Source organism: Pezoporus wallicus, unplaced genomic scaffold (genome assembly GCF_028554395.1).
Source record: "Pezoporus wallicus isolate ANWC-B61680 ecotype Strahan unplaced genomic scaffold, APGP_CSIRO_Pwel_v1 contig_13399, whole genome shotgun sequence".
Classification (NCBI taxonomy): domain Eukaryota; kingdom Metazoa; phylum Chordata; class Aves; order Psittaciformes; family Psittacidae; genus Pezoporus; species Pezoporus wallicus.
Genome location: NW_026639844.1, coordinates 257,283 through 279,985, shown reverse-complemented (window position 1 = coordinate 279,985; position 22,703 = coordinate 257,283). Strand labels below are relative to the sequence as shown.

At 61.2% G+C, this 22,703-nt stretch overlaps 1 protein-coding gene across 1 annotated transcript in view; it reads left to right on the top strand.

Annotated features, from left to right (window-relative positions):
* LOC130603069 (uncharacterized) overlaps positions 1-22,703 on the top strand; it is a 27,984-nt gene extending 5,281 nt beyond the window's left edge. Inside the window, exons 7-15 of the mRNA XM_057416546.1 lie at positions 9,933-10,081; positions 12,092-12,403; positions 18,464-18,814; positions 18,973-19,287; positions 19,398-19,748; positions 19,974-20,075; positions 20,482-20,503; positions 20,951-20,990; positions 21,979-22,703. Coding sequence (XP_057272529.1) covers positions 9,933-10,081; positions 12,092-12,403; positions 18,464-18,814; positions 18,973-19,287; positions 19,398-19,748; positions 19,974-20,075; positions 20,482-20,503; positions 20,951-20,990; positions 21,979-22,233 — 1,897 coding nt within the window. The 3' untranslated portion in view covers positions 22,234-22,703. The remainder of the gene's footprint in view (positions 1-9,932; positions 10,082-12,091; positions 12,404-18,463; positions 18,815-18,972; positions 19,288-19,397; positions 19,749-19,973; positions 20,076-20,481; positions 20,504-20,950; positions 20,991-21,978) is intronic.

Here is a 22,703-nt window from a genome sequence, read left to right as displayed (position 1 = left end):
CTGGGTGTCATGTCCGGTGTTAAGCCACTTGTTGGGTGCTCGAGTGAGAGAAGCGGGTGCTTGTGCTGCGTCGGGGTGAACACGGGTGATCCTGGTATCCCACCAGGCTCCTCCTGCCCATGGTACAGAGCCAAGGGATGGATGGGTGGGTGGATGGATGGATGGATGGATGGATGGATGGATGGATGGATGGATGGATGGATGGATGGATAGGTGGGTGGGTGGATGGGTGGATGGATGGATGGATGGATGGATGGATGGATGGATGGATGGATGGATGGATGGGTGGATGGATGGATGGATGGATAGGTGGGTGGGTGGGTGGGTGGATGGGTGAATGGGTGAATGGGTGGATGGATGGGTGGATGGGTGGGTGGATGGATGGATTGGATGGATGGATGGATGGACGGACGGACGGACGAACGGACGGATGGATGGATGAGTGGATGGATGAGTGGATGGATGGATGGATGGATGGATGGATGGATGGATGGATGGATGGATGGATGGATGGACGGATGGACGGATGAGTGGATGGATGAGTGGATGGATGGATGGATGGATGGATGGATGAGTGGGATGGATGGATGGATGAGTGGATGGATGGATGGATGGATGGGTGGATGAGTGGATGGATGGATGGATGAGTGGGTGGATGGATGGATGGATGGATGGATGGATGGATGGATGGATGGATGGATGGATGAGTGGATGGATGGATGGATGGATGGATGGATGGATGGATGGATGGATGGATGGATGAGTGGATGGATGAGTGGATGGATGAGTGGATGGATGGATGGATGGATGGATGGATGGATGGATGGATGGATGAGTGGATGGATGGATGGATGGATGGATGGATGGATGGATGGATGGACGGATGGATGAATGGATGTTGGGGCTCAGTGCCCAAGCCAGGGAGGGGACACACCAGGGGTTTGGGCTGTATCCCAGTACTGGACCTCATCCGTGGCCATGGCGGGGTGGTGCCGTGCCAAGGCCAGGATGCCGGTGAGGCTGTGGTGGTGCATCCTAGCAAAGCAGCCCATGCCACAAGGAGAAGCTCCCGGCACGTGGGTGTTGTGGGGCTTTAGCTGGGCTTTTCCTCCATGCGGTGTGTGTGTGAGAGCCAGGTTCCGGGACCTCGTGGGATGGCAAAGCCAAGGAAAGGGCTGTTTGGGATGGGGTGGGGAGAAGGCAGGAAGCAGGAGGTGGGGAAGGGCCAGGGGATGCTTGGGGAGGTGGGAAGTGGCTGGTGGAGGTGCCGACGTGAGAGGGCTGGCAGTGGTGTGTGCCATGCCATGCAGTGCCATGCAGTGCCGTGCCAGGGAGCCAGCATGGGGGGGCATGGGCTGTGCCAAGAGCCAACGGGGAGCAGGATCCTCAATGGCAAACACAGGATAACAGCAATTAGTGCAGAGAGCGTGATGGGGGAGGCTGGCCCCAGCAGCCGCGGGAGGAGGAGCAAGAGTTTAATTAACACCGAGGAAGAGCAGGGGCTCGGCTGGAGATGGGGGGGCTGAAACGGGGGGTGCAGGGGTCTCCCTGGAGCCCTGGGGGGCAGGAGAGGGCTGGCAGCGCTCGCAGGCAGCGGGACAAAGCTGAGCTTGTGCTGGAGCCGGGGCTGAGCAAGGAGCAAAGGGAGGAGATGGGGATAAAGGCCCCGTGCCCTGCCCCGGGATGCTCCAGCTCCATGGTGAAGCAGAGACACCCTCCCCACGCTGACAGTGCCACCCCCAGGGGTGGGAGCCTGGGGCCATCGTGTCTCCCGGCATCGCTCCAGCTCGTCCCATCCAGCAGACCCAGCCAAGGGCCTGATTTGTGGCTGTTTCTGTCCAAGATTGCCTTTGTGCTCCTGCTTTGTCCAGCCCTTTCTTTGCTGCTGCGAGAATGCGGTGGCCACGAGCCCATCCCCAAGGACAGACAGGCTGGTCCCTTTGCACATCAGCATTAGACAAACAGCCACAGGTCCAAGAGGGACCCCACAGGATCCGCACAATGCCACAGGTGATGTCATGAGGACCCCATATGTCGTGAGATCCAGGTGATGCCATAGGGATGTGGTGCCAGGACACCGATGGGGACCAGCATGAGGAGCTGGAGGGACAGCTTGGAAAGGGTGAGAGGGACACAGAGATGCTTTGCTTGTCCCCAGGATTGTGCCCGCTGGCTGCCCAGTGCTGTGCTCCTGCTGGGAGAGGAGCAGAGAGCAGGGAGAAGCCCTGGGATGCTCCATGGCCAGACCCTAACCCCACCAATTCCAAACCCACCAGTTCTCCCCTTCGCAGCTCCCCATTTCTCAGGTTTTTCCTTGGAAAGATGGGAATGAAGCTGCAGTAAAACAGTGACATGGGCTTGATGCTGTTCCTGATTTATTTTGCATCTTATTGAATCTTCTTCCCTGGTTTCACAGTTATTGTGGGGTTTTATTAAAGGGGATAAACAGGTCTGGGACTTGGGGTTGTCATAGGAACTGTTTCAGTGCTGCAGGCTCACCACCAGCCTCGTCCTCCCCCCTGGGTTCCTCATGCAGTGAGGATCTCACTGGCACCGCAGAGGTGTCTCCAGCCCCCCCAAGCACTGGGGCACGCTGTGGGACCCCCGGGTGTCCCTGGGGGAGGTGGGATCCGTGCCCACAGCCATGGGGAAGTGAACCAGGACCCCTGGGCTTTAAGCTGAGGAGAGGCATGGAGGATGCTACTGGTTGGTGTGGATTCTCTGGTGTCTAATGGAGGGTTGTGCTGTTGCACCTATTACTACTGGGATGCTCTCTGTTCGACCTGGAATGATTTTCATTAAATCCCTGGAGCTGAGGGGACATGGGGCAGATCAGGGGCTGCCCTCCAGCCCTTCCCCACCTCTTCTATGGCAGGCAGAGGGGGCAGGCAGTGCAAATGAAAGTAACTTCATTTCAAAGGGAATCCTTTGTTCCCAACACTCCTTTGGCCTGTGCAATCCTTCACCGCGGGATGTCGTGGAGGCCAAGACTCTGGCAATGACTGAAGAGGGATTTCCAGGGCCGTGGGACTAACAGGAACATCCAGTGCTTAAGAAAGACTCACTTTGTGCGTTCCGTGCTTCACGGGACACTGCTCAGGAACAATCACCCTCTGGAGCCGCTCGGGACGTGGATCCAGCTGCGGTGCTTGGTCCTGCCAGCGCCCCAGAGAAGGTTCCAGGGGAGGTCCTGTGTGTGCTGGGGGTGCCATTGGTGGATCACCCATTGGGGTGGTCCTGGACCCTGCCATCCACACGCGCATCATGCCCGGAGCGGGGCACGCTGCGATGCTCCGTGGGGTTTGTCCCGGGGCTTCCGTTTGGGAAGGGGAAACCCTTCGGGAGCTCCGGTTCCCGAGGGCAGGGAGCTGCGGGGGTCCCCGGGGCTCCCCGCTCCTCCTGGCACGCAGTAACCTCCAGCTTGGCGGCAGTCCCGGCGCTGGCAGAGCCCCGAGAGCGGCACAAGCGGCGCTTGAGGAGTGCAGGGAGAGGGGAACAGCGTTTGGAGAGGCAGGAGCCGGGACCGGCTCAATGCGAGCTCTCAGGGCGCTTTTGGTGGCCCCGGACGTGCCCAGCGGTGCTGCCAGCACGGAGGGGCTGTGCCGGCGCCAGCGGCTCCCAGCGTGGGGCGGCAGCTTGCCCAGCGCCTTGGCTCAGCACCGTGCCCGTCAGCAGGATGCGGAGCCTCCGTCGGGATGCTCCATCGCCTCGGCCGGGCCGGCCGCAGGGTGGGCAGCGCAGCGGGAGCAGCGACACGCGGGCTGCAGGAATTGCTTCTGACAGATCCATTTGTTCCGCAAGGTTCAGCTTAATTTCATAATGGTATCGGTCGCTATGGCAACGTGTAAAAATAACGGATCCCCGAGCCCGGCAAATCCCCCATAAACAGCTCCGGTCTCTGGGAGCCACAGCATCCCCCTGCCCACAGCATCCCCCTCCCCGCAGCATCCCCCTGCCCGCAGCATCCCCCTGCCCGCAGCATCCCCCTGCCCGCAGCATCCCCCTCCCCGCAGCATCCCCCTGCCCGCAGCATCCCCCCGCCCGCAGCATCCCCCCTGCCCGCAGCATCCCCCTGCCCGCAGCATCCCCTCGCCCGCAGCATCCCCCTGCCCGCAGCATCCCCCCTGCCCGCAGCATCCCCCTGCCCGCAGCATCCCCCTGCCCGCAGCATCCCTATGCCCTCAGCACTGCCTCGGCCGCTGCCTGCGCAGGGGTTAGTGTTTGGGTGAGGATTCACACCATGAGTAATTAGTGGTGTTAACTGCTTATGCCTTGGGATGATGATTTCGGTTGCTAATCCTTCGGGCTAGGCAGAGCTCGCAGCGGCTAATTGGGTGGATGTCATTAATGCTGGCGGCCAGGAGCTGCTGCTCAAGAGCCGGAGCATCCCTCTTGCGTGTTGCAGGGGAGATGCTTTGCTGACAGCTCTCTTGGTACCCAAGCCCCAGCCATGGCGCTGGTGCCCACCAGGACCAGACCCTGCAGCCAGGGTCCCCCTTCACACTACAACCCACCCTGGAGCTGTCGCACACACACATGCAAACACATGCACAGGCAGAACAGGTTCCCCACACACGTGGACCCCTCTCAGCAGACATCAGCTGGTGCCAACGCGTGTCCTGGCTCCAAGGTTTGCGGTCACTGCTAACAGATAATCCCAGGAACGTTTTCTAACCCTGACAGACATCGCACGGACCCTCTAAATCCCTGATCCCCGGCGCGGCTCCCGCAGGCTGAGCTCCGGGGCAGGATGGCAGCGTTTCACAGCTCTGATTTGCAGCTCCTTATCAGGGCCAGGCCGGACCCTTGGGACTGATGCAATCACCAGGAGCACGGTGGATCTTGCACGGACAGAATTAATCCTCGTGCTTTGCCTTGTCCTTCAGCTTCAGAACAAAACCAGAAAGCAAAGCAGCACAGACCCCTCGCAGAAGCATCTTCCTCCAGCTCCCAGCAGCAGGACCAACACGGAGCTGGGAGTGCTGGGTTCTGCTTGGTCTCAATGGGACCAACGCAAACAGCCCCCAGCTCTGGCACAGGGAGGTTGTGAAGCTGCAGAGGGGATGGCGTGGGGACAGCCAGTGTCAGGGCTGGGATGGTGCTGGTGGTGTTGGGGGCTGGTCAAGACAGCAGCATCCCCATCCAGGGCTGTCTCACTCTTTTGGGGGATAATAACGGGTGACACGGGGTGGTACCAGGTCTCCTGCACCCCAGCTCAGCCCTTCACTGGGGCATCTCCCCTTCCCCAGCACCACCAGTGTCTGTCCAGCACAAATTCCCCCCCTCCCAACCAAGCCTGGGCTTCAACATCCTGCACCCCCGCCGGTGCCTCCAGTGGGAGCAGGAAGCGATGGGCTGAGATGGTTTAACACCATCAATCCCCCCGCGTTAGCATTTCCACTCCCAGCTGCAGCTGCCATGGGGCTCTATGAGGCCGCTCAGCCTGCGGTGAGCTGCAGCAGCCCAGCGCTGCCTGCTCCTGCGGCATCGGGTGTGCTTTCAGCAGAACAATCCGCAATCAGCAAAGAGCCCGCAGAGGGTGCATGAAAAGGAAAAGGCAAAAGAAAACCGAGCCGATGCCGCTCCTCCCTCAGCCACGCTCCTCACCCGCACGGTGCCGCCGAGGGGACACCAAGGTCTTCTCCAGCATCGCCCCATGGGGCCGTAGGCTCGAAGGCAGCCACAGTTCTCATGTGCATCCTGCACCCCATCCGTGCACTGCAGCACCCCAGGAGCCCTCCAGGCTCTGCCACACGGGCCCTGGGCACGGCCATGGCACCGGCAGCCCCAGGCTAATCGTAGGGGCAGCTGGAGGAGGACGGGTTGCATCCTATATGGGGAACCATCAGCAGCTCTGGCAGGGATCTGACCCATTGGTGAGAGCCAGAGCTGTGGGGGCTTGAGAGGGTGAGTTTGTCTGGTGTCAGGGTGAGAAGGCCTCCCAGGACCTAAACTTGGCCATGGTTTTGAGGAGCTGCCTGTGCACTGTGGGGCTCTGGGTACCGACACTGCCACCCCTGCGGAGCAGCACCGTGCAGAGCGTTCCCCCCTGGAGCAGGGATGGAGGCTTTGGCTCAAACAGCTCCCAGGAGCCTGTCAATGATTAACACCCAGCTCCGAAACGGCCCCTGCGGGGCTGGAGCTGCCTGGCTCCCTGCCTGCCTTCCCTGCCCCAACAGCCCCACTGCTCCCGGGGCTGAGCATCCCCCCCATGCCCAGACTGGGGTAGGGAAGTGTCGCAGGGCAGGCACCGCTCAGCTCCCACCGTGGCACCTCACGAGAGCTGGGGTGAGCCCCAGGCAGCCCCACGGCTCCCAGGAAGTGCATGAATCGGGGGGCAGGATTAGGGCCACCCTGTACCCGGCACTGAGCTGCGCTGGTGGGGGGGGGGAGCTGCCTTGCACCCTGGTCCACATCCTTGTGCTGGGCCCGTGCTGCGGATGCAGGAGGCTGCAGTGTGGGGCTGCTGCGGCTTTGCTCACCCCCTGCACACACAGCAATAAACAAAGCCTCCTCCAGAGCAGGATCCTACCACTGAACAAAGGTCACCACGGCCCGCAGAGTGCTCGGGGCAGTGAATGGGCACCAAACCGGCCCGGCCAGGTCCGCGCTTCCAAAGCACCCCTCGCAGCCGGGTTTTCCTGGCCTGTCAGCAGTTTCACCCTAAACCCCCGCTGCCCATCGCCTCCAGGTCAGCCAGGGCCACTTCCAGGCCAGGCACAGGATATAAACCACCTTTCCTGCTCTGACACAGCCAGGAGGAATTCCCCCAGTCGGAGGAGTGCAGGGCTGCATTAAGGAAGCCTGGATGAGTTCCTGCGTTACGTGGCACCGGGATGGGTGAGCTGTGTTGCAGATACGGTCCCTGCTGCAGCTCATTGCATCCCTTTTTGCTCAGTGGATGGTGGGGGACAGCCCGGTTCTGCTGCAGCAGCCCAGGACGATGGTTCCATGAGGACACTGGGAGCATCATTCCACACCAGTGCAGCGCGGCGCAGGCAGTGCCCGCATCCCTCCCTTGTGATCCATGAAAGTCAGTTTATGGGCTGGGAGGGGACGGGCTGATGCTGGCAGAGCACTTGAGGGCCATAGAACCAAGTGGGCTGTGATTAGGGACGCGGAGGCTGTGGTGACAGGCGGCGGAGGCGGCTTCCTTGGAATACCCCGCGCCGGGAAGCACCTCCCCGGCACCATCTGCACCGACCGGCGGGGCCCAGGGCTCAGATGAGGACCTGAGCTAGCTCAGCTCAACCTTAAATCACAGTTAATGCTTGACTGAAGCAGAGAAGCTGTGGCTGCCCCATCCCTGGCAGTGCCCAAGGCCAGGTTGGACACAGGGGCTTGGAGCAAGCTGCTCCAGTGGAAGGGGTCCCTGCCTATGACAGGGGTTGGAATTAGAGGCCTTTTGAGGTCCCTGCTTACTCAGCATCCTGCACAGCCCACCCCTGACTCAGCAATCACAGCCTTAACGAAGCTCCTGCAGCTCATTTCCCCTCCCAGGCCCTCTCCCACATAAAGGGGTGAGCTGAGGACACCCATCCCTAGCTGCCGATGGTGGTGGGTGCTGCTGTAGGAGCATGCAGTGACAGACAGGTATGATACACACCACTGCCCCTTAAACCAGGGTTCTCAGTGCTGGGGTGCTCTTGCTGTGGGTGCTGCTGCCTTGGTCCCTTCAGGTCACGGTCTGCCTCGGCTGCTCCTTGCACACAGGCTATGGGTCACTTCTTCCCCTCCCCATATTAACATATTGCTTGTTCTAAGTTAACATCAGATAAACTAATTTAAGCTCTTTCTGTACTGGATGTCTTGGATTAAATTGGCATGGTACCTAATGAAGCTGAAGCTCCATTTGTTGTGCTGGAAGCCCTAAATATCAGCAGTGTAATTGGTGCTACCTACTTTAGAAGACATTTGTGTGGTTTTTTTCCCCCAGCCTAAAGCCCTGTGGGGATGATGTCTCGAAGCCCGAGGGATGATGGGGAGAGGCAGGAGGGCTTTAGGATGTGTCTGCCTGGCTCATGGACTGGGGAGGTCATGAAATCCAGCACTGGGGCTGGAGGAGGGATGGGATAAATGCGCTGTGTCCTGTGCCTGGCTGCTCCCTGCTGCAGGGAAGCTGTGCTGTGCACTGGAGCACATCTCGAGCAGGGCTGGGCTTGGCTCTGATGCGGTCGCACACACATCAGGCTTGTTGTGGTGAACCATGGAAGCACCGTCTCCCAGGGTGCTGGGGCTGGGCTGTGTTTGGGGCTGGGCCTGGATGCAACCAGGCAGCTCCGAGCTTCCCTGGGGCAGTGAGGATCTGCAACCCCAAATGCCTCTGTTTGTTATTGGGTTACTGTGGAGGGCTCCCATGGGTGCTGGCTGCCTGCTGGTGCTCAAGCACACTTCTGCAGCCGCAGCCCCAAGCCAGCACTGCAGGATGCTGGTTTTAGGGTGTTTTCTAGGCTGATGTCCAAAGCATTGGTGTTTTGCCCTTGTTTATCTCTAAGCTTTCCCTGTTGGTTTGGGTTTTGAGGCTGCACTGAGCCCACAAGCTCTCTGGGACAGCACTGTGTCCTGGTGCTGGTCGCTCGGGCCATAGGTAACCTCCTCACTGCACTGTACCGTGCTTGTCTGAGGCTGGGGAGTGTGGATCCCAAGGGAGAAAGTCCCTGGCAGGGGAAGAAATGCAGTCCCTCCATCAGCAATGAAACGTGGCTCATTGGCAGGCCCAGGCTTGGCACCAGCAGCAGGAACCGAAACCAGTTCCATCCCTATTACTGTGAGTCCCCCTCCAGCAGAAGCCACCGCTGTCCCCTTGGGCTGCCAGTGCTGGGAGGGATGAGACAGGAGCTCGTTAGGGGATGAAGGAGCTGTGTGGGCAAAGCCAGTGCTGCAAGGTCCCAGCTTGTGGCTGGGATCACCCTGGCGAGGCTCCAATCTCCCTGTTGGGTGCTGCCAGGCTCAGACAAGAGGGTCCTGGGCCCCTCTACAGATGGATGCTGCTGCCCTGGCCGGGGGTCCCTGTGCAGGGAGAGGTCCCCATCTCCTCTTGGGGAGAAAGCACTCGCACTGCCCGTGCAGAGCTGGAAACGGGGAAGGGCAGAAGCACACTGGAGCTGGGATAGCTTTGGCTGGAGCCCTCACCCCTACGATGGGGACCAGAGCCCTGCCTCCCTCCAGCATCCGAACCTGCCAGAGCGAGTGATCCCAGCCCGGCTGGAGCACGTGCTCTCCCTGGCAGGGTGTTGGCTGTGTGATTCAGGCTCCTCGCTGTGCTCCAGGCTCTGACAATCAACCTGTTCTTGAAAAGCTCTCCTCAAACAGCCCTGGTGTCCCCCCCACGCTGCCTGCTCCTGGGGCTGGGGAGACCTGGGCTCCGAAAGCATCCCCGTGGGCTTGAGCTGGAGCGTGAGGATGCTGCAGAAGTGAGTGCAGCCTGGCTGCACGCCGCAGCACCGGAGTCTGGCAGCGCTGCCCGCCCTGCCAAGCAGCCTCCTGCTCGCTGTGGGTGTTTGGTGCAGGAGGAAGCTACTAATGATGGCACTGCACCTCCCGAAATGCTCTGCTCCTGCTCTTCTCGGGCATGGGAAGGAGCCCAGCGCTCTTTCCCCCCGCCCAGGTTCATTGCTAGATGGGCAGGGGCTGCCCTTTGGGGTGCATCCTCCAAACCCCCCATGTTCAAGCAGGTCCCTGCGATGCCAAGTGGAAGGGCCGTGGGCAGGAGGGGAGGCAGCTGAGCCTGCCCATATGCTTCCTAATGGGGAGCAATAGCAGCTCTTCCCGGGAAGCTCGCGCTGTGCCATCTGCTCTGCTGTGGTACCTTCTCTTGCAGAGCTTTTTTAAGCTCTAACTTTCCTTCCCAAGCGCTCGGCGGCGGCTGCTGCTTGCGTATGGGCTTGTCTCCACGTTGTGATCGCCTCCAAACAGGTTGTCTGAACCTTCAGCGCCGAGCAGCAGAACAGCCCAGACAGGCTGAAGGCAGCCAGGCCCCCGGGAGCTGCGCTTCCAGTTAAAAATAACCAGGGAATTGGCTGGGAATGGCTGCGCCGTGTCCCCAGCACCTTCCCTCTTGCTGGGTACCCGCTTGCCCTGGGTGGGTGCCTGCTGCCGGGCTGTGCCTGGGTGGGACGTGCTGCCCCATTGCACTGTAGAACCGTGGGGTGATTTAGGCTGGAAGAAACCTTAAAGCTCCTCCAGTCCCAACCCCTGCCCCGGGCAGGGACCCCTTCCACTGGAGCAGCTTGCTCCAAGCCCCTGTGTCCAACCTGGCCTTGAGCACTGCCAGGGATGGGGCAGCCACAGCTCCTCGGGGCACCCCGTTCCCAGATTCCCACAAACCACCGCTAATCCCGTGTCCAATGGCTGTGCAAAGCAATTCCTTATTTCCATGTCACGCCGCATGTGCGGAAGGCCAAAAGCCAAACCCAAGGGCTCCTCTGGGTCCCTGCTGCTGGCTCTCGCTCTCGCCAGCTGTGTGAAGGGGAAATAAACACAACTGGGTTTAAGCACCTCGGAGCAGCGCCGGCCACAGGGTGCTTTACAGTAGGAGAAGCTGCGGCTTCGGTGCTTGAGGGCAGCTGGGGGGGGTCCCAGAGGGAGGTGCAGATGCCTGGAGGGGCCGGTCCTGGCTTCCAGCAGCTAAATTAAGGCTGGATGCAACACATGGGCGTAGCTGGGGCCGAGGGGGAGGCTGGTGGGGCTGGGAGCGCGCAGATTGATGGTGCCAAGTCCCTTCAGAAGCTCTGCTGTTTGTTTGTGCGGGGCTCGAAATAAACCGACAGCCCCAGCGGCTGCCTGGGCAGGAGGAGGGAGCCGGCAGGCGGTCCCCCGGCGCCCAGTGTGAGCTGTGGGCTGGATGGGTGCTACCTGCGGGTGCTGGGAGCCCCCACTCAGCTCTGGGCTGTAGAGAATGTGCCCCATCCCCGTGTGGGCAGAGGGAAGCGGGTGCTTTGGGGATGTGCTGGAGGTGGGGGCTGCCAGCATCGGGTCTGGCTGTAGGTGACTGTGTCCATGCAGGGGAAGATGCTGGTCCCTGGTGTTGAGGTTGCCGTGTGTGGGGGGAGAAGCTGCTGCAGGTGCAGTGGAGAATGCGTCCTTGTGCCTCCCTGGGGAGGACTTTGTGTCAGAGAGGAGCAGGGTGGTGCAGGGTCTGCATTCCATGGATGCTCACATCCAGATACTTTCCCCTTCCTTAGACCCGTCTCCCATTGCAGCTGCCTCATCCTCAGGGTCTTGCCTGCCACGGGCTCCTGCTAATCCTGTCCTGCTGAGGGGACATCATGGGGATGTCCCCGTGCTCCAGGGGTGCAGGGGGCCGGCAAGGAACCTGGAGAGTGGCTTTGGACAAGGGCCAAGAGGGTCAGGCAAGGGGAATGGCTTTAACCTGCCAGAGGGGAGACTGAGCTGAGCTCTGAGGCAGAAGCTCTTCCCTGTGAGGGTGCTGAGGCGCTGGCACAGGGTGCCCCTGTGGCTGCCCCATCCCTGGCAGTGCTCAAGGCCAGGTTGGACACAGGGGCTTGGAGCAAGCTGCTCCAGTGGAAGGGGTCCCTGCCCGTGGCAGGGGTTGGAGCTGGAGGAGCTTTAAGGTCCCTTCCACCCAACCCACTCTGGGATTCCATGATTTCCTCTCTCCCCATCCACCTCCTGTCTGTGCTACCCCAGGGTCCCCTCTTCACTTTGACCCCCCTAAGCTGAGCTGCTCCATGCACGTGGCACCTCCAAAACGCTGCCTGTACATGTCCTGTGGGCAGGGGCATAACCCCCCTAACCCCCCCCTTCCCCGGCGCGTTCAGGGCCCCCGAGGCCGCTTGTCCCCAGCACCCCGGTTCCAGCGCAGGGATGCTGGGCTGCACGCAGTGTCCGGTGGCTACCGGGGCGGGGATCCCAGCCCCAGCCCACCTTAAGGCAGCAGCGCACCGGCGGGACCTTGCGAAAGCCAAGCGCGCTGCGGGGCGGGCGCTGCTCGGTGCTTCGCCCCCGCCGCTGGGAAGCGACCTTAGACCGGGGCGGACGGACGGACACCCCCCCCCCCCCCTCCCCGGTTCGAGCCGGTGCCGCCCCCTTCCCTCTCCACCCTCCCCGGTGCCACGGTAACGGCGCGGAGCGGGCGGGGAGGCCCCGCGGAGCGGTCGGTGCCGGGGCCCGGCCCGGTGGGTGCGGAGGGGGGGGCCGGGCTGTGCGTGCGCTCGGAGCCGGGAGGCGGGAGCCCAGCCCTCCTTCCTCATTCGGGGCTGGGGCAGCGGCGCCCGCTCCGGCCGCAGTCTGCCTTTCCCCTTTTCTTCTGTTATTAAACCCAAAAGCGAAGCGAGGAGCTCCGCAGCATCTCCAGCCCCCGCTGCCCCGACACCGCCGGCGATGGAGCCGCTTCCCCGGAGCCCCTGGCCGCTGACCTGCCTGGTGCTGCTCTTCCTGCCAGGTAAGCCACGGCCCTGCAGCTCCCTTTGCTCTTCCCGTCTTTTCCTCCTTCCTTTCCCTTCCATCCTCTCCTCTCCCCTCCCTCACCGCGCACCTCCCGACCGCGACACGATGCCGTTCGGTTTGACCTTTCTCCGCGGTGACCTAGAGCGCGGTGATGGGCTCCCCTCCCGCAGGGGCCTCTCTCCGCGGCTCCTCCAGCAGCAAACTTCAAGGCAGACATTCCCCTTCCCAGCCAGACGAGGGAATTAGGCAGGGACGTGAAGCGGCATGTTGTTTCCACCCATTTGCTAGCACCCCCTGCCAGCTACGTGAGAGGAAAATCTCTGCAAGCCCAAATTCCTGCTCGGAGGTTGATGGGGAGGATGGTGGAGCAGGCAGGGGGGGAAGGCTGTGGTGAGGGCTACCGGCCTCCTCTGCCATTAACTTCAGATATGCCCCATCAAGGCCAGGCTGGATGGGGCTTGGAGCAACCTGCTCTGGTGGAAGGTGTCCCTGCCTGTGGCAGGGGATTGAAACCAGATGAGCTTTAAGGTTCCTTCTAACCCAAACCATTCAAAGAACTTGTTTTTCTTGTTACCCCCCTGCTACCCCCCCCCCCCCCCCCCCCCCATACAGTTCTTGCTGCTCCAACCCAACTGTTGAGCGCTGAAGTGGTGGGATTGCGCCATCCCCGCAGGCACCTTGCGCCACCCAACCCTGCTGTGAGCATGAGCCATGGGGCACCCCGGGCTCCTGCTGCTACCCCCTGTGTCCCCCAGCCCTCCTTGGACTCCTGCTGCCGGCCTCCGGCATGTCCCAGGGCTCCACCAGCCCCTGGTGCTGCAGCGTGAGGCGATCGGGGTTTGTGCTTGCTCTCTGGCTCTTTCCCTTCCCTTACCAGCTGTGGGAAGTTTCTCGCCCCACCAGGAACGAAGCCCTGTGGTGGCTGCTGCTTTCAAGGAGGTTTTCTTTCTAGGCTGTTTCGTTTCGGTGCTCTTCAGGTTAAGGAATAGCTCTCCTTCCTGCCCACCTCCAGGGAGGATGGGGCAATAGCCACGTGCCTTCAGGAGCACCTTGCTCCTGAGCTTTTTGCCCGGTCGGTCCACAATTCCCACCTTCCAGTGGGGTCCCACTGCAGATAACCCAGCCCAGGCTCCCATGTGGGGGAAGCCCATCTTCTCCCAGGCCCATCGGAGCTATTCACCACCAAAGCTTTCCTTGGGCAGGGAGTTGAGCGCAAACTTGAGCAGAAAGCAAATGCTTTCAGCACAACACTCCTTGCTTTGAGTTGCCTGATCACAACTGAGAAGTGTTGGCCCCAAGCTGAAAACTCCCAGTTGCTGAGAGCCAAGAAGGCTTTGGCGGCGAGCGGTGCTTCCCGGTGAACCGCTGTGATTTCCTGCCACGGGAGAATGGCTCCAGCAATGCGCTTGAGTTTAATTAAACGTGGCCTTGGGAGTAAGAGCCCCATTTTCCCAAGCCAGCCACAGGGAAAGAGCCATCCTGGGGCTGGAAGCCGTGCTTTGCATCCCTGATTTCGGGTGCGAGCATGCGGATCCGAAGCCTTCACTTCCATGCGGTGAACCCGCCTGGGCCATGGCTCAAGTGAAGCCTGAGCTGCAGGAGAGCTGGCCCAGGCCCTTGCTGCTTCCACAGCGCTTCTGCAGAAGCGAAGGGGAAAGGGAAGGTCCTGCTGGAGCTCTTCCTGTAGGGCAAAGAGAAGCGAGGTGCTCGGAAGCCGGGTTGCAAAGCCCCGTTGCAAAATCTGTGCTGTGCAGGCGCTTTTCAGAGCCTCCCCTAAAGAGGAAATCTGTTTGCTCGTGGGGCTCTGGCTTTCGAGCTCAATTTCTGCTAAGGCTGTAGGAGGGAAGCTCGCAAATGGTGGCTGTGTGTGATCCGAGGCTTCCTCTGATGTCATGTCTGTAAGATACAGCCTTTACTACAACCCTCGCGGAGCCACACCGGGATCTGCGTGGCTCAGCAGCTTATCCCGGGGTCTCTCCTCTTGGCTGCCCCCAGACTGCAGATTCCAGGCCCTTTTTATAGGCAGCACCTGTTAGTTTCCCCCATAGGCAGCCCGGCTGCAGGTGAAATTCCAGTGGGATTATTTTGGGGCTTCTCTTGCCCTTCAAGCAAGTGCCCGCAGGGCTCTGGATGCCGGTGGCCAGCTGCACGCTGCTTCTGGAGCACGCAGCCACCCTGGAGCTGCTCACCCAGCCCCTTTGGAAGGGGGGAAAAAAGCTCTATTTTTATCGGGAAGCATCCGAGCAGCCTCTCCTGGATTCAACCCCAGCCTCTCACAATCTGTTCCGTATCAAATACTTCAAAAGGTGGAATACAGGGGGAAGGAAAATGTGTCACCGAGCTGGGAAACTTGCACCGCAGCGGGAGGGCTGGGGGTGATGCTGCTCCCAAATTAAACCCGAATGCCAGGAGGGAGGCTCTGCCAGGCCAGGCGCAGCACGATGCCATTGCTCGTGCCGCTGCTCCAGGCTGGAAGTGCTCCGGGTTTGCCTTGCGAGGGTGCTCCCACCTACATGGGAATCGTCAGGCGATGCTTTGGGGGGCTCTGATCCCCTTTGCTAACTCCGGAGTGTGGGGTAGAGCAGATTGCAGGGGCAGAGCACCTGAGCTGCCCTGGATCTCGACAGCAGAAGAGTCAGTTTGAAAGCGAAGTCTTCAGGAGCTCCTGCCATGGGGTGGCACCGTCAATGTGCAGGTGGGAAGCAGTTTCGTGCTGGAATGGGGAGAGATGGGGCTGCGTGCCGCGTGTTCGCAGCACGAGGACCCCCCTGCATCCCATTTCCAGGCACACTGGGAGCAGACCCGGTGCTGGCAAACAGCGACTGGGAAGGGGTTCCCTGGCCCTACCTCTTACTGAGGTGAGCACGCAGAAAGGGGAAGGAGGGAGGCTGCCGGCTGCAAGGAGAAGTTGCCATGGGGGGGGGAAAGGAGGGAAGGAGCCGCAGTGGAAACTTTGTGCTTTCGAACTTGCATATTCTGGGGGTTTCTGACAACTTCCCCTTTGTGTGTTCCCATGGCAGGGGGTGGCGGCATCGCCCTGGGGCTGCTGCTGCAGGAGCTTGGAGGGGGCTTGGTCAGGGTGGTCCTGCTGGGTGCTGCGTGCTGCCGGCTGCTCTGACCGGGGCTTGTGCTCCCCGGTGGGAGGCAGGAGCGGGTCCTGTTAAAGTGACGTGTTGCTAACGTGCTGTATCATGGCTGAAGCTCATGTTTAATAGATCTCCTGCAAACCCTGAGCGGGGTGAGCTGAAGAGCGGAGCTGCGTGTGAAAGGCTCTAAAGCAGCGAGGCGGCTCATAGCAGAGCACATGGGAAAATACCCCAAAGCCACGTTTTAGTCTGATCTAAGAGGCTACCAAGAGCCACGTGTGCCTTCTGCAGTGACCAGCGCTGCCCGTGCAGCCTCCTGGCAGGCAGCATGGGAGCAGTGGGAAGCCCTTTGTTCCCTGCCTGCTCTGGGAGCAGCAGCACTGACAGAGAAGCCCCGTATGGCAACGGCCCTGCTGCAGCAGCACCTCCAGCATCCTGTCACTGGGCAAGAGCACGGGCCCTGCCTGCAGATCCCTCTGCTGCTGCTGCCGGGAGAGGGGATGATGTGAGATGCACAGGGAGCATCCATAACCCCGCTCCAAACCCCTCTGCCTGCGAAGGTAAATCCCTGTGAGCCCAGGAGCCTTGGGGAGCTACAGCGCCAGGGGTGGCTGCACTCAGCTCAGTTTAACTGCCCCAAGACCCCATCGTCTTGGGGAGCTACAGCACCAGGGGTGGCTGCACTCAGCTCAGTTTAACTGCCCCAAGACCCCATCGCTGCACCCAAGAAACATTCTTCAGGGATGAGCAACGCCTCTGTGCCCACCCCAACCGTGCTCTGGTGCTGGGGTCAGCTCCAGGACCCCAAGGCAGGCGCTTCCCCCCACGTTCCCCCCCTCCGGCACGACGCGTGGCTCGTGGGGAGATGGGACAGATGGAGAGAGGGAGGATGAAGAGGAAGCGCTTGGCTCGCTGCAGGCTGGGCTCTGCTGCACGGGGTGGCGCTGGCCCCTCCGAGCAGGGGACCCTTGTGGGGCTGCAGGGGGGGCACCGCCCCACACAGGTCCCTATTACACAGGGGTGCAGAGGGGAGCAGGCGGCGGCTGCTAATGAGCAGAGTGAGCAACCAGCAACGTGGCCACCCTGGGGATGTGAAGGGGCTGGGGGTCCCTGTGCCCGCCGCAGCCTGGTCCATGGTCTGGGTCACATCCCCATGGCGAGAGGTGGATGACGAGGGGCAGGTGATGCTTCTGTGCTCTCAAACTTCCTCTGTGTGTTTCTTACCCCCTTCTTGGGAAAGGTCAGAAGCAGAAGGCAGTGGAGAAGCTCAGGAGATGGCGCAGCAGCAGCGTGCGCCCTGTGTCACCGTGCTCTGCACATGGTGCACACAAACCCCGGTGGAGGGCAGGGGCTCTCTGCCCTCTGGTTTGGTGTCACCCAAGAAATGTGGATTTGCCTTACAGAGCCCAGATGCAAGACCAGGGATCAGCCTGAGCGGTGCAGTCCGGATGTGACACAAGCCAGGCTTCTGTCTTTCTGCACTTGTCTTACGGGGCAAGCTTGCTCTGGTGCCGAGTGCTGCTAATGCGTTGTCCTTGACATGGCTTTGAAGGGAAACACCAAGAGCTGAAGGTTTTGTCTGTGGGCATCTGCCTATGATGTGGATGCAGCAAAAAGCCTTTAATTTGGGGAGCCCGGATGAAGTGGTGGCTCTGGCCATTGAGATCATGTAATTGTGCAGACAGTGAGAACATCTGTGGGTGCATCAAATACTGCTGGAAGTCAGGAGGGATTCACGGCTGCCAAAATCCCTCTCCAGGCTCTGTGGGAGCCGGCCTTGGCTGGGTAGGGGCAGAGCAGCCTGTCCTGCAGCGGCTTCTCCTGGGAGCATCCAGCCAAGGATCTTGGCCCATCCTGGGGACGGCTGCAGGGGACCAAGGAGTCTCTGCCCTGGGTTTTATCTGCGGTGGGATGCAGGAGCTACCTGTTCAAGCCTGATGGTTTCTGCATGACCGTGACACCGGTTCCGTGTGCCACTTGCCAGCTCTGGGGTTGCAGCAGCCAGCAGTGCCTGGCCCCTGTTATCAGCAGGGTTTAAGTGGTTCTCCCATGTTGCTTAAAACTGTTTCTTTAAGCAGTGACCTGTATTGAAATCTCATTCAGTGTGGTTGTAGTAATGATGTTGGTGCTGCCAAAACCAACCCTTTGAGAGCCATGTAGGCTATGGGGTGGCTCATTCTGCTGCTGTAGCTACTTTAAGGGAGAAGGGAGCAGCAGCATCACTGGTTCGTGGGGCTGAGCAGCTCCTGGTGCATCCTTCCTGCGTAGTGGTGGGCTTGGAGCCCCATCCCTGCCCACTCGGGTGCGCTTTGTTACCACCTGCCCATAGGGAGAGTGGAACTCCTGCTGTTTTCCTGTTAGGTGCTTCTCCCTGCGTGTAGGAAGGTGTATTGGCACCCATGGGGGAACGCTTGGGACAGCAGGTCTCTGGTTGTGTGGGGAGGTGCAGTGGTTGGCTGGAGGAGGGATGCTTGGAAGGGGAGTGCTCTCCTCTGTTGGCAATGAGCAGGGCTGGCATTGGCCTGACTGGCACCAGCTTTGGCTCACGGCTGTGCTCTGCTGGAAGGAATCAGGGCTTGGAGTCACTGCAGAAGTGGGACACTCGGTGCAGTTCGTGGCATTGCAGCTGCGAGGGGAGCTTGTGCTCTGGAGTGCCTCGGATCCTGCGCCCTTGTTTCCTCCTGTGTGACAGAGCCGAGCGGCGATGGGAGGCAGCGGCTGTGCCGGCAGCTGGGAACTGCCTCGTGTCCGAGCTGCTCTGAGCACCACGGGGGTTCATTGGCACAGCTCTGCCTGGCTGGGAGCACAGAGGTGTCTGATGCTTCTGTACCTGCAATCACTGCCCTGGGCTCCCTGCTACCCTGGTCCCCACTGCCCGGAGCCGTGTGCTCAGCCTGGCCCAGGGGTGCGGAAGGGAACCTGGTCGGGTGTGCGGTGCCAGATGTGATGTGGTCTGATGTTCCCCCCAGGTACCGGTGCCCAGGAGTTTCCGGACTTCAAGCTACATCAGCCCCAGGGCAATGTGTCAGTGACAGCGGGGGAGACGCTCACCCTGACCTGCACCACATCTGGAGATGGTCCCGTTGGTCCTGTGAAGTGGCTGAAGGGCTGGGGCAGTGAGAATGAGACCATTTATGAGCAGACGGGCACGTTCCCCCGTGTGACGAGGGCAGCAGCTGGGTCCGGCACAGACTTCACCATCCTCATCAGGGACGTTCGCCTCGAGGATGCCGGCACCTATTACTGCGTGAAGTACCAGAAGTCTGTGCATGGTGTTTCGGTGTTTAAGCGTGGAGAGGGCACTGAGGTGCCCGTGTACGGTGAGTGGGGCTCCCAGAGCAGAAGGGGCTCGGTGCTGCCCCAGGAGCAGGTCCCGTGGGTCACCCCTGGCCATACCCATGTCCCCATGGGAGCCCCGGGGCCGGGCAGGGCTGGCAGAGCCCGGTCTGACGGCCCCGTTGCTTCTGTTCTCCCGCAGCCAAACCCAGCAGGCCGGTCGTGTCCGGGCCATGGAACAGAGCAGGGCCGGGGCAATCGGTGCCTTTCACGTGCACGGCCGGAGGGTTCTTCCCCAGAGAAATCGCTGTGAAGTGGCTGAAGGACGGGGCCCAGATCTCGGCTCAGCAGCCCCAGGTCACCCCCGGGCGGACGAAATCCTCCTACGACGCGTCCAGCACCGTGTCGGTGACGCTGCAGGAGGGCGACGTCCGCTCGCAGCTGCAGTGCGAGGTTCATCACCGCACGCTGCCGGCCCCGCTGCGGAGCAGCTTCCAGCTCAGCCGAGCCCTGCGAGGTGAGGGCTGGGGGGGCCGCGCTGCGCTGTGCGGCTGCCGGGGGGCACGGGGCGCGCTGCGGGCAGCGGGGCCGGGGATGGCCCGCACCAGGCGCTGCCTCTCTCCCCAGTGCCCCCCAGCGTGCAGGTGGTGGCTGAGCCGCCGAGCCCCGTGGAGGTGAACAAGACGGTGAACTTGACGTGCCTCGTGAAGGGGTTTTACCCGGGAGACGTGGCCGTCGCCTGGCTGGAGAACGGGACGGAGATGAGCGCGGAGAGCCCCCCCCCGCCGGCGGAGACCCCGCGGGGCTTGTTCGAGCTGCGCAGCCTGGTGGAGGTGCAAGCGACGGAGGAGAAGAACGGGTCCGTGTTCACCTGCCGCGTGGTGCACGACGCCCAGGGCCCCGTCAGCGGGACGAGCACCCTGCGGATCGCCGCCCCGGCCAAGGGCGGGCTGAGCGACCGGTCCCAGACTGATAACGGTGCGTGAGAGCTGCAGGGATGCTGTAATATGCCCCCCCCAAGCTTAGAAATCCCCCCACATCTGGTCCAAGGACACAGCATCTCCCTATTGGGGTTTGGGGGTTTTCACAGGTACTGATGTGTTGTCCTCAGTGCTTCAGGTGTCCCCCAGCTGTGAGCCTGCAAGGACTGGGTCAGTACCAGTGTTTTCAGGCCCACGGTGACCTTTTTCATTCATGTTTCAGACAATTTGGTCCTCATTTACATCGTGGTGGGGGTGGTCTGCACCTTGCTGGCGCTGCTGGTGGCTGCAATTCTTTACCTCATCCGGGCAAAGCAGAGCAAAGGTAAGGAAAGCAATGGCAGAGGAGAAGCTGCTCCTGAGCCCCTTTTCCCTCATCTCAGGCATCTGGGGATGCTGAATTCCCAGCTCAGCTCCTGCCCAAAGGGGAGGACGGAGCGGAGCCTACTGGGTTGGTTGCAGGGAAGGCTCTGCCTGGTTGCTGCTGTGTTCCAACGGCTGCCAGTCAAACCTGCTTGTTGTTCATTGTGCCCAAAATACCTGACCCTCCCCTGCAGCTCCTGCAGTGAATGGAGCGAAACCCCAGCAAACTGCAGGCACTTGCCTCTGGGGAAAGATGTGTATCTGCTCCTGCAGCAGTCTCTGCATGGGGGCTGGCATTCCATGGGGAAGGAGGGGGGTCCCATTGTTTCCTGGTCTGTTTCTTTCCTAAACCATTTCTCTTCCGGCAGGTAAAAGCTCACCATCAGCCAGGTAAGTGCAGACCTCTAGTCACTGATTAACCCATGGGCCCTTTGAGCTGGACAACCCAGCCTGCAAACAGGCTCCTTTGGGGCTGGGATGCAGCTGGATCCCTAAAAGCTTGTGAAAGGGAAGGCCAGGAGCACAGGCGCTGCCCCTCTCCCTGGTTGTGGTTCTGCCCTTGCAGTGATCTTGTACCCAAACACTTGGCTCTTGGTGGCGCTGGACAAGTGGGTGGGAGGTGGGATTCCAGCCTGCAGGGATGCAGCTGGACCAGCAAGTGAGCAAACACTCATCGGTGGGGATGGGGACTCATCCTGCTGGGTGCTGCTGCAAGGAGCTTGTTCTGCACACACCACCCCCCCACCCCCCCCAGGCTGCTCCATCGCAAGGCTGCTCCATCGCAAGGGAAGAGACAACGGGGCCGTTGCTTGATGTGACTTTTGCTCCCCTTTTCAGGTTACATGAGCCGGAAAAGAGCAGCGAGGCCAATACCCAGGTGATGCACTGACCCCGGGGAGGCAGCGCAGTGGGGAGGCACCGGAGGCAGGAGGAGGGTGGTTCCTGCATGAAACATCTCCGTGCCTCCAGTGGAGGGTGGTGGTTCCCCTGTGAAGCACCAGAGTCTCCACACAGCGGCAGGAGAGGGAAGGAGCGCTGCCCTGGCCATGGGGTAGCCACTTCCAGCATCTTTTCTGCCTTCGCCCTCTCCTCCTCCTCCTCCTCGTGGAAGTCTGGGTTTGTGGTGCCTGAGAGCCAGCTGTGCGATAGCCAGCCAGGCTATTTGTGGAGTTGTTTTGCATTCGGTGACGCAGCTACGAGCAAAGTCGTGATCAGCAGCAATCTGTCCGTCCCACCCAGCCTCTGCCAGCTCCGGCGTGGGCATCGCTGGGCAGCCTGGCCCCTGCTCAGTCCCTGCACCCGGAGTACGCCTGCATCCAGGGTGATGGGGTGGCTCTTGAGTCACGGTGCTGGCGCTGAAGCCTCTCAGTGGTGGTTTGGAGATGTAACGTGGGGTAAAGCATTGCTGTGGGGTTGTCCCAGCCGGCTGCTGGCATCGCTCCCCTTCATCACAGCCTGGTTTGTGTTGGAAGGGACCTTAAAGCTCCTCCAGCTCCAACCCCTGCCACGGGCAGGGACCCCTTCCACTGGAGCAGCTTGCTCCAAGCCCCTGTGTCCAACCTGGCCTTGAGCACTGCCAGGGATGGGGCAGCCACAGCTTCTCTGGGCACCCTGTGCCAGCGCCTCAGCACCCTCACAGGGAAGAGCTTCTGCCTGAGAGCTCATCTCAGTCTCCCCTCGGGCAGGTTAAAGCCATTCCCCTTGGCCTGTCCCTACAGGCCCCTGTAAAAAGTACCCCCTGTACAAGCAGAGACCAAGCTTCAGTGGGACCGACTTCACTGCAGGGTTTGGGCTGGTGCATGGGTGGTCATGGGGAGGCTCCTCGCTCATGCTTCCAAAGGAAGAACTCCTGGTGTCCCCCACAGGAATCCGACCCCAACAACCTGACCTACGCGGACCTGAACTTCGACAAAGAGAGGAAAACCATCCGCCGCATGGTGGAGGTGAGCCAGCAGTCGGAGTACGCCTGCATCCAGAGCAGCCGGGCGCCCAACGGCGATGACAACCTCACCTATGCCGACCTGGACATGGTGCACCTCAGCAAGGCACCCCCGCGGCCGGCCCCGCGCCCCGAAGAGGCCGGCTCTGAGTACGCCAGCGTCCAGATCCCGAGGAAGTGAGCAGGGCTGCAGCGGGACCCCCGCGTCACGGGGAGCCAGCCTGCCCCTGCCCGGGAGGATGTTCTTGGGAGCACCGAGAGCGATGTGAAGATGCGCTGCGGTACCCGCGTTTTGGAATGGAAATGGAGCCCCCCGCACTGTGGGGGTTGGCTCCCATCCGCAGAGACCTGATTTGGGGGGGGGGCAGCTTTGTCCCGGGGCTGCCGGCTCCATCCCTTGGGGATCCCCCCCCGTAGCCATGGGGACTGCTCAGCCTCGGAGTGCCGGGGTTGCCCGTGAGCGGGTTAATCCAGCAGAGCAGCGACAGTGCCTCCACGCCGGCTCCCATGGGAATGCCACTGCCGCCCTGACCCCGCAGGGATGGGCTGGAGCCCCTGCACTGCCTTCTTGGGCTCTGCTGCCTGGAAACCAAACTGGCTTTAAAGGAAGGACCGGAGCGTCCGCATCTCTCTTCCCAAGTGTCCCTTCTG